Source organism: Aquarana catesbeiana, linkage group LG12 (assembly GCF_042186555.1).
Source record: "Aquarana catesbeiana isolate 2022-GZ linkage group LG12, ASM4218655v1, whole genome shotgun sequence".
Classification (NCBI taxonomy): Eukaryota; Metazoa; Chordata; class Amphibia; order Anura; family Ranidae; genus Aquarana; species Aquarana catesbeiana.
This window is the reverse complement of record NC_133335.1, coordinates 108,380,927-108,395,450: the sequence shown is the minus strand read 5'-3', so window position 1 is coordinate 108,395,450 and position 14,524 is coordinate 108,380,927. Positions and strand designations below refer to the sequence as shown.

At 39.4% G+C, this 14,524-nt stretch overlaps 1 protein-coding gene across 6 annotated transcripts in view; it reads right to left on the bottom strand.

The window, feature by feature from the left end:
* The window catches only part of EZH1 (enhancer of zeste 1 polycomb repressive complex 2 subunit), an 800,790-nt gene that overhangs the window by 632,019 nt on the left and 154,247 nt on the right, over nt 1-14,524 (bottom strand). For 5 of the 6 annotated variants that reach the window (XM_073608276.1, XM_073608272.1, XM_073608277.1 and 2 more), the window contains exon 2: nt 11,511-11,631. The exons of the other annotated variant lie outside the window; for it this stretch is intronic. In XM_073608276.1, coding sequence (XP_073464377.1) covers nt 11,511-11,627 — 117 coding nt within the window. In that variant the 5' untranslated portion in view covers nt 11,628-11,631. The remainder of the gene's footprint in view (nt 1-11,510; nt 11,632-14,524) is intronic. 6 annotated transcript variants of the gene reach the window in all.

Here is a 14,524-nt window from a genome sequence, read left to right as displayed (position 1 = left end):
TTCTAAAAGAGGCTGTACAGATCGCACAAGGCCCACTGTTGTTGATAGGCGATTTTAATGCGGTTTCAGATGGGGCTCTGGACAGACATGGATGTGCTTCTGACTCACGCCACACTCTCTCTTCATGGCTGGAAAACTATGCTCTTACTGACGTGTGGCATCAAAACAATCCTGGAGTCAGAGAGTACTCCTGTCACTCGGAGACTTATAAGACACTAACCAGAATAGACCTGCTGCTATCCTCCATAGATGGTCTTCTGATTATATACGGGGTCAGATATCTTCCCAGAGCCTTATCAGACCACTCCTCGATGGAGGTCATAATAGATTTAAATGTCCCCACTGGGAGAAGACAATGGCGTATGAATACACAATGGCTGCAGGAGGAATATGTGACCCTGAAATGCAAATCGGCTATTAGTCATTATTGGAGAGAGAATGGCGCCGAAACCACGATGCACAATCAATGGGAGGCCTTTAAAGCCACTATGAGTGGAGTGTTCGCTAAAGAGACAAGGGATTTCTCCAAGGCCTTAAACTCTGACATGAAACATGTAGAACTCTGTTGCTGAACAGAAGTATATTCAAGACCCATCCCCTAGTACCTATCAATCTTGGCAAGACCTGACGAGACAGTATAAGCTACTTCTGACTGAACGCAATACAAAAAAACAATTACATCAAACCAGATACTTCTTTGAATTTTGGTGACAATTTTGGTGACAAAAGTGGTCGCTTACTAGCCTTTCTAGCAAAGCCTATATATGCTCCGACCTCTGTACTACAACTTAAATACCGACGGGGAGACGTGGTGAGAGACTCTCAGGGAATTCTAAACACATTTTTGGAGTTCTACGAAACCCTCTATCAGTCCCAGTCCAGACATACAGATCAGGAGTTGTCCTCCTATTTGGAGAACCTAAATCTCCCTTCTCTGGACTTGGAAGATGGTGCAGCTTTGGAACACCCCCATTACACAAGAAGAAATATGTAGTACCATTTCCTCCTTTAAGCCGGGAAAATCGCCTGGATTGGACGGTTTTCTGGCTGAATCGTATCAACTACATAGGAAGAACCTGGCGCCACATCTACAAAAAGTTTTTATAGCAGCAGAGGAGGGTATACTTCCAGAGTCCATGCATGAGGCTCTGATTGTGGTAATTCCAAAACCAGGGAAAGATCCACAAGAATGTGAATCATATAGACCGAAATCCTTGATCAACTCTGATGTCAAGATATTGGCCAAAATTTTGGCCAATAGGTTGCAATCGGCAATCCTTAAACTGATTTATTCAGATCAGACGGGATTTATACCAGGACGCTGTACCCAAATGAACCTCAGGAGACTCTATGTAAACTTGCAAATTCCACATACTAATATAGGCAAAAGAGTGATAGCATCACTAGATACTAAAAAAGCACCCAACTCGGTCGAATGGGATTATCTCTTCTCCCTACTTGTTACGCTAGGCTTTGGACCCAAATTTATAACCTGGGTTAAACTACTTTACAAAGATCCCTGAGCAAGTATGTTGGGCCGTACACATGATAGGATTTTCCAACAACAAATGTTGGATGTGAGCTTGTTGTCGGAAAGTCCAAACGTGTGTATTTGTTCTTGGAATTTCCCTCAAGAAATGTTTGAGAGCAAGCTCTCAAATTTTCTGACAACAAGACTTGTTGTCGGAAATTCCGAGTGTTTGTACACAATTCCGACGCACAAAAGTCCACGCATGCTCGGAATCAAGCAGAGCCGCACTGGCTATTGAACTTCATTTTTCTTGGCTCGTTGTACGTGTTGTACGTCACCGCGTTCTTGACGTTCGGAATTTCTGACAACATTTGTGTGTATGCAAGTTTGAGCCAACATCCTTCAGAAAAAAATCAACGGTTTTGTTGTCAGAAAATCCTATTGTGTGTACATAGCTTTAGAGTAAATGGGCTTATATCGAATACTTTTAAGATCGGCAGGGGTGATCTCTCCTGTTTGTTCTAGCCATAGAACCACTTGCAGCTAAAATTAGAACTCAGGATACCATCAAAGGACCGTTGGTTGGGGGTCTGGAGGAACGAGTGTCCTTATATGCGGACAATATGCTCCTATATTTGGGAGACCCGGAAATGTCACTAAGTGCTGCATTCTCCTTAAGTCGACATTGTTTCCTCTAGATCCACAGCCAAACTTAGTACCTCCTGCTCAATGCCCTCTACCTGTGACGACCCAATTTAAATACTTAGGAATTAATATCCAACTACCAGTGGACTCATTTACAGAGGTGAACCTTTGGCCCGTAATTAGAACCTTCCGAGATAGGGTACAGAAATGGAAGCTCTGCTCACGTTACTAGGCAGAGCTAATTTGTTTAAAATGATTTTCCTACCGAAATTTCCTTGTCAAAAGAAGTTTATTGAGTATACAATGTTATAAAGATACATAAAGTAAGTTTACAAGGATCTATAAAGTAAGCTCATTGTTTTACAGTAGGGTTTATATAGGTAAATATCATGAAATTTCAAATATTAAACATTGGGTTCACGTAAACCTAAATTAAAGATATATATCATTTCCTTAGTTACTTTTGTAGGTATTTAAATGATTTATACATACTATACATATTGTTTACAAGTAGAGTGTATATAGGTAAAATAAATTCTGATAATGAGCTTTAATCGTAAGGTGGAGAAAAGGAAAGAGAAAGAAAAAAAAGGGTTGAAAGGTAGAGGTATGGTCCACAAGGTTGTCCCGCTCGTCAGTTTATTATTCTTTTTAGTTCTCTTTGAAGCCTTAGAATGGGTGTCTCTGTAAGTCATTTAATCTGTTACCATGGCAACAGGACAGAGTCATTGAAGTTTGACAGGAACTGTTGTTTTATCCAAGGATGCCAAAGTTTTTCAAATTTTGGAATTTGGTTTTGATCGATGGCTACCATCTTAGCATGGGACATTGTATTATTCATTCTGTGAATTGTTTCTGCTAGTACCAATGTAGGAGATTTCCATGCCTTGGCCACTGTTTGTTTTGCAGCCGTTATTAGTTGGATCATAAGTTTGAATTGAGAGAGTGTTAACCATTCCGGTTTTAGATTAAGTAAAGTTAAATATGGATCTGGTTGTATTATTTTTTAAAATATTTTAGATGCAATCACGAAGACTTCCTTCCAGAAGGTTTGGATTACTGGGCACGTCCACCATATGTGTAAATATGTGCCTATTTCTGGGCATCCTCGAAAACAAAGAGCTGAGGTATTAGGTGAATATTTTGCCACTCTAGCGGGTACAAGGTACCAGCGAGTTAGGACTTTATAATTTGTCTCCAGTGCTAAGATGTTGGGTGAAGATGACTTAGATGTGAGCCATATGTTAGATCAGTCCGTGTCTTCTAAAGTTCGTCCCAGGTCCTCCTCCCACCTCTGAACGTAAGAGGGTCTATTAAGATTTGCTACTCCATATAATTGATTATAAAGTGATGAAATTGTACCTTTAGCAAATGGATCTTTTGTACAGATTGATTCAAAAATGGATAATTGGGATAATGGTGCATCCCCCTTTAGGAATGGTGTATAGAAATTTTTGATTTGGAGATATCTAAATATCTCAAAGTTTGGTAGATCATATTTTTCTCTAAGCGATGGGAATGAAAGGAATGATTTAGATGCTATGAAGTCATTTAGTGTCTGAATGCCTGATGTTGTCCAAGCTTTAAAAGTATTTGGGTAGATCCATGCCGGATAAAAGGCCGGATTTCTGATAAAAGAAAGCAGAGGATTGTGTGGAGATTGTAACTGATATTTGGTTTTTAGTTTATCCCAGAGAGATAAGAAGTGTTTAGTTATGGGATTATGAATTTTAAAGCGGTCTTTAGGATCAAGCCATAATAAATTTGATATTAATAGAGGGTCATTTTCTGAAGCCTCTATAAATACCCATAATGGGATTTCCTGTTTTGCATGGTATTTGGACAGACTGGCCAAATGTGCTGCTCTGTAGTAGTTAGTAAAATTAGGGTATCCCAGGCCTCCTTTATTTTTGGGAAGATGTAGTGTGTGTATAGGTATACGTGGTTTAGAAGAGCCCCATATAAACGAAGTTGCTCTTTTTTGTACTATTCTCAAAAAATAGGAAGGAATTGGAATAGGGAGGACTCTGAATAGATAAAGCAATTTGGGTAGAATAGTCATTTTGATTGCATTAATCTTCCCTATCCAGGATAAAGGAAGTTGCGACCATTGTTTTATTAGATTTGTGATCTGTCTTAATACAGGAGGATAATTGGTTGAGAATAAGTCAGAATGAGATGCTGTTAAATGAATTCCAAGATATGGGATTGATTTTTCTGCCCATGTGAATGGGAGTGCAGCCCTAGCCGGGATCAATTCCATATTTGTGAGTGAAATATTAAGCACTAGGCATTTCTTAGGATTAATCATAAGGCCGGATAGGGCTGCAAATCCATCAAGAGCTGGTATTAAGTTAGGACCAGAGACCTGTGGTGATGATAGAAAAAGTAATATATCGTCTGCAAATATACATAATTTGTGTGTAATACCTCCTACTTCAATGCCAGTTATAGTTTGGTTTGTTCTGATGTATTGGGCCATGGGTTCGAGTATAAGGGCAAATAATAAGGGAGATAATGGGCAACCCTGTCGGGTACCTCTTTCGATCTTAAAGGCTTCAGATTTGTATCCAGCATATTTTATATAGGCTTTGGGTTCATTATATAATGCTTTGATCCATGTTAAAAAGTGGGGTCCAAAACCCCATTTTTGTAATGAATATTGCATATATTGCCAGGATACTGTGTCAAATGCCCTCTTAATATCGAGAGATAGAAAACATAAAGGGATTTTCCGTTTTTTAGCAATATGTGCCAATAACACTGCCCTGCGTATATTATCGCCTGCCTGTCTATTTGGCATGAAGCCTACTTGATCTCTATGTATTAATATTCCTATAATGCTATTGAGGCGTTTTGCTATTATTTTTGCTAATAATTTAATATCAAGGTTTAACAGAGAGATAGGCCGATAATTCACACAGGAAGTATCATCAGAAAGGGGTTTTGGGATTATACAAACAATTGCCATTAGTGTTTCTTGCCGAAAAGAATGTCCATCTAGAAGTTTGTTAAAAGTTTCAGTGAGAATGGGAGAGAGTATTTCTGAGAATGTTTTATAGTATAAAGCCGAGTAGCCGTCTGGGCCTGGTCTTTTGTTAAGTTTTAGGTCTTTTATGGCGTTAGCAACTTCATCTATAGTTATAGGCTCATCCAAACTGCTTTTTTGATTCTGAGATAACTCAGGTAAGGTTATTTTTGAGAAGAAGGATTCAGCCTCTGTAGGATTAAATTCATTGTTTGTCTTGTATAAAGTTGCGAGATGTGAGTGAAATTTATGGACTATTTTAACTGGATTACAAGTGTAAACATTTTTTGATAATTTCAAACGTATTGGTTTGAAAGATTTGTTAGTTGAATTGAATGCCCGAGCCAAATATGTACCTGGTTTGTTTGTATTCATGTAGAAATTGTGTTTGGAGCGTTTGAGGGATTTATCAACGGACTCAGTGAGAAATAGATCGTATTCCAATCTAGATTTTTCCAGATGAGATTTTGTACTCTGAGATGGATTATCTTGAAATGATATGTAGGCTGCATTAAAATTGAGTTCTAGTTTTTTTGCTAGATTTTTGCGTTCCCGTTTAAATAGTGCCATTTGTCTTTGTATTGTACCACGCAAGACAGGCTTATGAGCTTCCCACAGTGTTATTGGGGAGATGTCTGTTGTATTATTAATTGATATGTATTCCTTTAAAGCTTGTTCAATGGCCATCTGATGTAGTGGGTGTTTGAGCATTATGTCCGGTAAGTACCACGTTGGGTCATGCGCTTTTGGTATGGCTGAGGCTATAGTAGTGTATACTGCATTATGGTCAGGCCACGGAATCGGAATTATATCTGATGCAATAATTTCTGGTATCATTCCTATTGTTAGAAAAATATGATCTATTCTGGTGAAGGTTTGATGAGGGTGCGAGAAATAAGTGAATTTCTTTTTCATTGGGTTACTTTCTCTCCACGAATCTACCAGATTGTATTTGGAAAGAAGTTGAGAAAAAGGTAATCTAGAGGTTATTTTGGATGGTGTAAAAGGACCTGGTTCGAATCCCCACACATTATCACTGTTCCTATTTTGTGTGTATTAATCACTTGTAATATATGTGAGAGGAATGGTGTAGGTTGTTTGTTAGGAGCGTAGTAGGAAATCACCGTGATTGCTGTATCCATTATATAACCCATGAGTATCAGGTATCTACCTTCTGGGTCTTTAATTTCTGATAAGGTGAATGGTGTGGATCGGTGAAATGCAATTAGAGTTCCCCTTTGCTTGGTACAGGCAGAAGCCATGTAAATTTGTTGATAAAAAGGAGAAATATATTTTGGAGTAGAATCTTTGGTGAAGTGTGTTTCTTGGAGGCATACTATGTGAGCCTTCTTGTTATGGAAAGTACGGAAGGCTTTGGTCCTTTTTTGAGGGACATTTATTCCCTGAACATTCAGGGAAAGTATATTTAGTGGTGCCATGGCAATAGATCAAATAGTTTTGACTTACTTTTTGTTATGCAGAGCTGACTGCGCAGATCAACCTGTGTGGACTGAAGAGATGAATAGATAGAAAAGAAACCAGTGAATTCTGGAGTAAAGAGTAAACAAAAAACATATGAGATTAGATGATACATTGTATAAATTATTTTTTGCAAGTAATCACAATTTACCCGTGAAAGAGAATAAATATCTCTCTCAGGGGAATAAGTGCCTTCGTCACACTCCCACATAATATGGTTGGGAGAATGAGGAGGGCTAATGGGGGTACCAGGATCTTCCGCTTACAGGAGAGAAGTGCTATGTCAAAAGACATCAAAATGATGTTTCATTAATTGGAGTGCAGAATATAGTTTTTGTTGAAATTATTTATTCCAGGGTGGTTGTATATGGTTAGTCTTGCCCTAGGCTAAATAATTCAGTTAGAAAGGTACTGTTAATAACTTTGGTATTGATGAAGATAGTTTTAAATGTTTTGGGATTTTAACCCTTTTAGAGTAAACAATTACATATTTTATTCATATGTAACTGTTTAGATATGTTAACTCATAAAATTGAGGTTGTATTGCTTCAGATTAGAATAAACAAAAACATAATTCTAGGAACTAGTTAGGTAATAATATATATATTATAAGGCTGCGGTGCGGTTTCCCAGCTCTCTTATTTCTTTGGTTAGGCTTTTTGTTATTTGGTCTGAGGTTTGTTTTAAAGCCTTATGAAGCATCTTTTCAAATTGTAATAATATTACTGGGGATACTGAGGAGGCTTGTGGAGAAGTTTGTGAGAGGATTTGTTCTGTATCTGACTCAAATGGAGAGTCTTGCTGTGACATTTTCTGTCTGTGAGAGCGCCCTGATGCTGTATCTTGTGAGGTGACTGGAGCTGCTTCAGCTGCAGTGAGTGCCTGTGAGCTCTTTGTGAGGTGATTTTTATTTCTGCCACGGTTTCCTCCCAGTACCATATTTCCTTCCCAAACTTTCACAGTTTGTTCCCTGGTGCAAAAAGGTTCAAATGGATACCTTTTGAGCCTGCAGGCTCCGCTTTGTCCTTCTCTTCTCTCCTCAGCGGTGTGGAGCTCTAACAATGCATGTCTGCTCCGCTAGGCTCCGCCTCCTGCCCCCCCCTACCGAAATTTCTATATGTGCTCTATAAATGCCCCGATATATATTCCAAAGAAAACTTTCAGATACATTGATTCCCTGCTGACCTCCTTTTTTATGGGGTGATAATGCAGCTAGAGTATCACTGGTCATCTTGCAATTACCAGTGCGGAGGGGTGGTCTGGCAGTACCTGACCTACGCCTCTATTATCTGGCATCACAGCTGGTGCAGATTCATTGGCGTATGTTCCCACAGCTGAGCAACACCGCAATAGCGGTTGAGGCAGCTGTGGCGACCTCCTATGAGGCACTACTGAACTTTTTTTTTATAGAGGGGAAGTCCCTACAGCAGGAGGTATTACCATGCTCAGATCAGCTAAGCGGGTGCTGGGGATTTGTATTAAACACATAACTGAAGCCCTCTACATTTGTCACCTAATGCTCCAGTATGGTTTAACCCATGTTTGAAGGAATTTATCCACCTAGAGGACAGACATAGATGGACCAAATTTGGACTTACATACTTGCATCAATTGTATGACAACAGTGAATTAAAGTCAGTTGCGCAGCTGAGGAGTGTGCTAGGTGTCCCTGATTCCTGGACATTTCAATTCATCAGGCTGAGACATGCAACTCACGCTCAGTTCGGAATGGGGCCAGTACTTCTTGAAAACACTAAACTAGAAACACTCCTTGCTGCATCTGATCATACTAAACTAATATCCACATACTATACTGCACTCATGGATAAAAAATACCCGAGGGAAAAGAAATTTAGAGACAGACGGACCGCTATTGTCCCGGAACTTACCGAGGCACAATGGGAGGAAGTACTGACCTCACATATGCCCACGGTTATTTCTGACAGGGACAAACGGATACAACTGAGATACCTGCATCAAATGTATTATACCCCACACAGATTATATAAGATGGGAAGAAAAGACAACCCCACATGTCATAAGTGTTTAGCAGCAGAAGGTACCTTTATACACATGGTGTGGGACTGCAATAGGATACGGCCCTTATGGTCGCAGGTAACCCTGTTTCTTGCGGATACGTTTGATCTCCCGAACATATGTAGCCCACTGTTGGGTCTCTTAGGTATTATAGAAGATGAAGTCATGAGTAACAAAATAAGAACACTCCTGAGACTACTATTTTATTATGTTAGAAAGCAAATTGTCCTCAACTGGATTGAAAGGGACCATCTTACATTATCTGCTTGGAAAGGACTAGTTAATACCAATAATACATTGTATATAATGACTTATGAAACCAGGGGATATGCAAAAAAATTCAATAAAGTGTGGGGAAGGGATAAACTCCAGGCAAACTGTACCAAATGATATCTAAAAAATAATTTTTGTATGAAAACGGTAGAGTTATATATAACATAAGAAGAAAGTGGGAGAGCATGGTTTTGGGGAAATTACATGGTTCTGGAGGTACTTACCTCCAAGTTTTTTTTGTTCTTTATTTTTTTACTTTTAATGCGTTATAAGATGATGATAGTTTACATCACAGTTATCGACATCAACTGGTTAAAAGAGCTATTTGTACTGTATTACCTTCAGTTATGGGAAAAGTAAAGACTCCTGTATGGCAATAATATACTGACATATGCAACTATAATTGTATCCTGTTTGCATTACTTTATACTATGTATGTACGTACATTTGGCAAATAAAACCTTTAAAAAAAAAATTTATAAAGAAATATTTTTTTACATTTTTTTATTGGATATGTTTTATAGCAGAAAGTAAAAAGTATTTTTCTTCAAAATAGTCTTTTTTTTTTTGTTTTTAGCGCAAAAAATAAAAAAATACAGTGGTGATCAAATACCACCAAAATAAAGCTCTATTTGTGGGAATAAAAAAAAAATGTTATTTGGGTACAGTGTTGCATGACTGCGCAATTTTCAGGTAAAATAACGCATTGCTGTATCACAAGAAGTGGCCTGGTTCTGATGCGCTCTCCCTGGGGGGTTACCTTGCGGGCACGCTCCTGAGTCCAGCATTTGCATCCATAGACATGAATGCCAACTAGGCCCAGCCCCCGGCCATGCGTCATTGGATTTAAATGACAGCAGCGGGAGGTTTTTTTGGTAGAAAATTACTTAGAACCCCCAAACATTATATATATTTTTTCTAACACCCTAGAGAATAAAATAGCGGTTGTTGCAATACTTTATGTCACTCCATATTTGCGCAGCTGTCTTAGTGCTGTCTGCACTATTTTTGGAAAAAATACACTTTTTTGAATTAAAAAATTAAACAACAGTAAAGTTAGCCCAATGTTTTTTTATATTGTGAAAGATAATGTTACGCTGAGTTAATTGATACCCAACATGTCACACTTCAAAATTGCGCCCACTCGTGGAATGGTGACAAACTTTTATCCTTAAAAATCTCCATAGGCGACATAAAAAAAATTCTACAGGTTGCATGTTTTGAGTTACAGAGGAGGTCTAGGGCTAGAATTATTGCTCTCGCTCTACCAATCATGGTGATACCTCACATGTGTGGTTTGAACACCGTTTTCATATACGGGCACTGCGCACGTATACGTTCGCTTCTGCACGCGAGCTGGAAATTTTTTTTTCTTATTTATTTTACCTCTTATTTTTAATTTTTACACTGTTCTTTTAAAAGAAAAAAAATTAAAACATTGTGTCACTTTTATTCCTATTACCAGGAATGTAAACATCCCTTGTAATAGAAAAAAAGCATGACAGGACCTCTTCAATATGAGATCTGGGGTCAAAAAGACCTCAGATCTCATATTTACCAAAAAAATTAAATGTAATTTAAAAATAAATAAATAAATGTTGCTTTAAGAGCTATGGGTGTAAGTGATGTTTTGACATCGCTTCCGCCATCTTCCCCTCACTATACCAAGTCAGGGAGAGGACCTGATCGCCTCCGCCGCTACCGACGGCTCCGGTAAGCAGCTGGGGGCACCAGAAAGCGGCGGGAGGCCCCTCTCCCGCCGCCAGTAAAAGTGATCTTGCGGCGAATCCACCGCAGAGACCACTTTTATCTGAGACCGGACCTCTCACTGAAGAAGAGGATACCGGGGTTATGGTAGCTAGCTGCTGCCATAACAACGATATCCCTCTTCAAAATGCCGACGTATATCGGCATGAGCCGGTCCGGAAGTGGTTTAAGGTATTACTGTTGGTGTAAATGATCTGGTTCCTGGGCAGGCGGCTTCTACACCCCAGAGGATCTCCACAAGTCTCCTTGGCTTGTAGTGTGATGTAAAAAAGGGTTGAAAATAAAGCTCCAAACCACTTTTAAGAGGTCCAGATACTACTTTATTCCACTAAAGGTCAGGGGTCCATTTTAAAAAGTAGCCAATGCATTTTGGGGGTATGAGTGCCCTCCTTTATCAGGGCTTGACTGGCAACAAAGTGAACAAACCAGAAGTGAACTGGACCTACAATGTTTTTTTTTCCAGTGTGAATTCAAAGCACAGGCCAAATCAGCAGCTTGTTTGGATGCCAAACAAGCTGCTGACTAGGCCTATGCTTTTAATTCAAGATTCTGCAATGGAGAAAAAGCCTTAGAAAGTTTAAGATTACGAATGAGAATAGGTAGAAAAGGTTTGCTTCTCATAAAACAGTGAGAAAATGCTGGTTCCCTTTTCACACTAGCAAAAAATTCATGCCTTCTGGGAGTTGGTGGAATTATACTGCCCTTACAAGCTTTGTTTGCCAGTGTCCAGTCTCCTGAAGGCAGCAGAAAAACCAAATGCATCTAAATAAACATTTTTTAAAATCAAGATTATTTCAAAAGATCACTGACCCCAGCTGCAGTGTTGGCCTGCATTCTCTTTAGCTGTAGAAGACGCATATACTCCAGTCGAGCTCTCTTCTTCCAGTAGAACAGAGACTTGGTGTAATGTGGGCTGGGGGGCTCCATCACCCTGAAGAACAAGAACACAAATTACAAATGTTGCACTGGATCCCATCAGCAGATGGCCCCATCCACTTATCACCCAATGCCCCGCTCTGGTTCAATCCCCATCTGAAGGAATTTTTCCATCTGGAAGATGGCTATAAATGGGCTAAATATGGACTCACCTACCTCCACCAATTATACTAAAAAGGTAAACTTAAATCGTTCACACAACTGAAGAGAGAACTGGACATTCCGGACTCCTGGGCATTCCAGAAACATGCAGCTCATACTCAGTTTGGGACTGAACCAGTACTCCTTGAAAACTCTACTATAGAAAAACTCCTCTCCGCCCCTGATTACACTAAATTGATATACACCCGTTATAGTGCACTCATAGGCAAATAACACCCAAAAGAAAAGAAAACTAGAGATAGATGGACCGTTGTTATACCAGAACTAACGGAGGAACAATGGGGGGGAAGTGTTGACATCTTATATGCCCACAGTTATATCTGCTAAGGACAAGATGATACAACTTCGATATCTACACCAAATGTATTACACTCCACTCAGACTGTATAAAATGAGAAGGAGAAACAACCCCATTTGTCATAAATGTTTAGCAGCAGAAGGATCCTTTATCCATATGGTATGGGACTGTAATAGGACACAGCCCATATGGTCACAGGTGACTCAGTTTATTGCTGATAAATTTGATCTTCCGAATACTTGTAGCCCACTACTGGAACTTGAGGATGAAGTTGAGTAACAGTATGAGAGCATTATTGCAATTTAATATTCTTCTATGTTGGAAAGCTGATCTATGTTAGAAAGCTGATCTGATGTGTAGAAAGCAGATCTGTACCCACTGTGAGATGTGAATGTGGGAGTTTGGCTCTGGACGAATAACAGCACACAGCACGAGAGACGAGAGGTTATGGAGGAGTTGGCCCCCGATTTTGTTTAATATTTTGTTGTTTTTGATTTAGTAATGTTTTGGGCTATCCTGTTTTTTTTTCTCTTTATGAGAATAAGATATGATATATTATATATATATATACATACACACATACATATACACACACACACACACATATATATACATAATATATATCACAGTTACCAATATAAAATAGAAAAAGAGCTTTGTGTACTGAAAGATATTACTGTAACCAGTTATAGAGATATATATATATATATATACACACACACACCCATACATACACACTGTGCATTCAGCATAGCCTATATATACAGTGTTAACTATATTCAGTCAGACACACACACACACACAGGTGATACTCGAAAAATTAGAATATCGTGCAAAAGTTCATTTATTTCACTAATGCAACTGAAAAGGTGAAACTAATATATGGGATAGACTCATTACATGCAAAGCAAGATAATTCAAGCCGTGATTTGTCATAATTGTGATCATTATGGCTTACAGCTCCAAATCCACAATCTCACAACGTTAGAATATTGTGAAAAGGTACAATATTCTAGGCTCAAAGTGTCCCAATCTAATCAGCTATTTAAGATATAACACCTGCAAAGGGTTCCAGAGCCTTTAAATGGTCTCTCAGTCTGGTTCAGTAGGAATCACAATCATGGGAAAGACTGCTGACCTGACAGTTGTGCAGAAAACCATCATTGACACCCTCCATAAGGAGGGAAAGCCTCAAAAGGTAATTGCAAAAGAAGTTGGATGTTCCCAAAGTGCTGTATCAAAGCACATTAGCCGCTTGCCGACCAGCCGCCGCAGTTGTACTGCGACAACATGGCTCGGCTGCGTGAATCGCTGTTATGTTACGTTGCTTCTTCTGGTGGTCACTAGGGGCGCGTGCGCTCTCGCTGCTCGCCCCCGGGACCGATGGCCCCTGGGCTCCCGCGATCGCTCGTGACACAGTGAGAACCGGGATCTCTGTGTGTAAACACAGAGATCCTGGTTCTCTGAGGGGAGAAGAGACAGATTGTCTGTTCATACAGAGTATGAACAGCGATCTGTAATCTCCCCTAGTCAGTCCTATCCCCCTTCAGTTAGAACACACACTAGGGAACACGGTTAACCCCTTGATCGCCCCCTAGTGTTAACCCCTTCACTGCCAGTGACATTTTTACAGTAATCAATGCATTTTTATAACACTGATCGCTGTATAAATGTCAGTGGTCCCAAAAACGTGTCAAAATTGTCCGATGTGTCCGCCATAATGTCACAGTCCCAATAAAAAACGCAGATCGCCGCCATTACTAGTAAAAAAAAAAAATAATAATACAAATGCTATAAATCTATCCCCTATTTTGTAGACGCTATAACTTTTGTGCACATCAAGCAATATACGCTTATTGCGATTTTTATTACAAAAAATATGTCGAATACATATCGGCCTAAACTGAGAAAGAAAATAGCTTTTTTTTAAAAAAAAAATGTGGATTTATTATAGCAAAAAGTAAAAAAATATTGTGTTTTTTTAAAAATTGTCGCTCTTATTTTTGTTTATAGCGCAAAAAATAAAAACCGCAGAGACGATCAAATACCACCAAAAGGAGGCTCTATTTGTGGGAAAAAAAAGGATGCCAATTTTGTATGGGTACAACGTCACACGACCGCGCAATTGTCAATTAAAGCGACGCAGTGCCGAATCGCAAAAAATGGCTTGGTCATTTAGCAGCCAAATCTTCCGGGGCTGAACCGGTTAATAGAAAAGTATGTGGAAGGGAAAAGTGTGGAAGGAAAAGGTGCACAAGCAGCAGGGATCACCGCAGCCTGGAGAGGATTGTCAGGAAAAGGCCATTCAAAAGTGTTGGGGACTTTCACAAGGAGTGGACTGAGGCTGTGCATCAAGAGCCACCACACACAGACGGATCCTGGACATGGGCTTCAAATGTCGTATTCCTCTTGTCAAGCCACTCCTGAA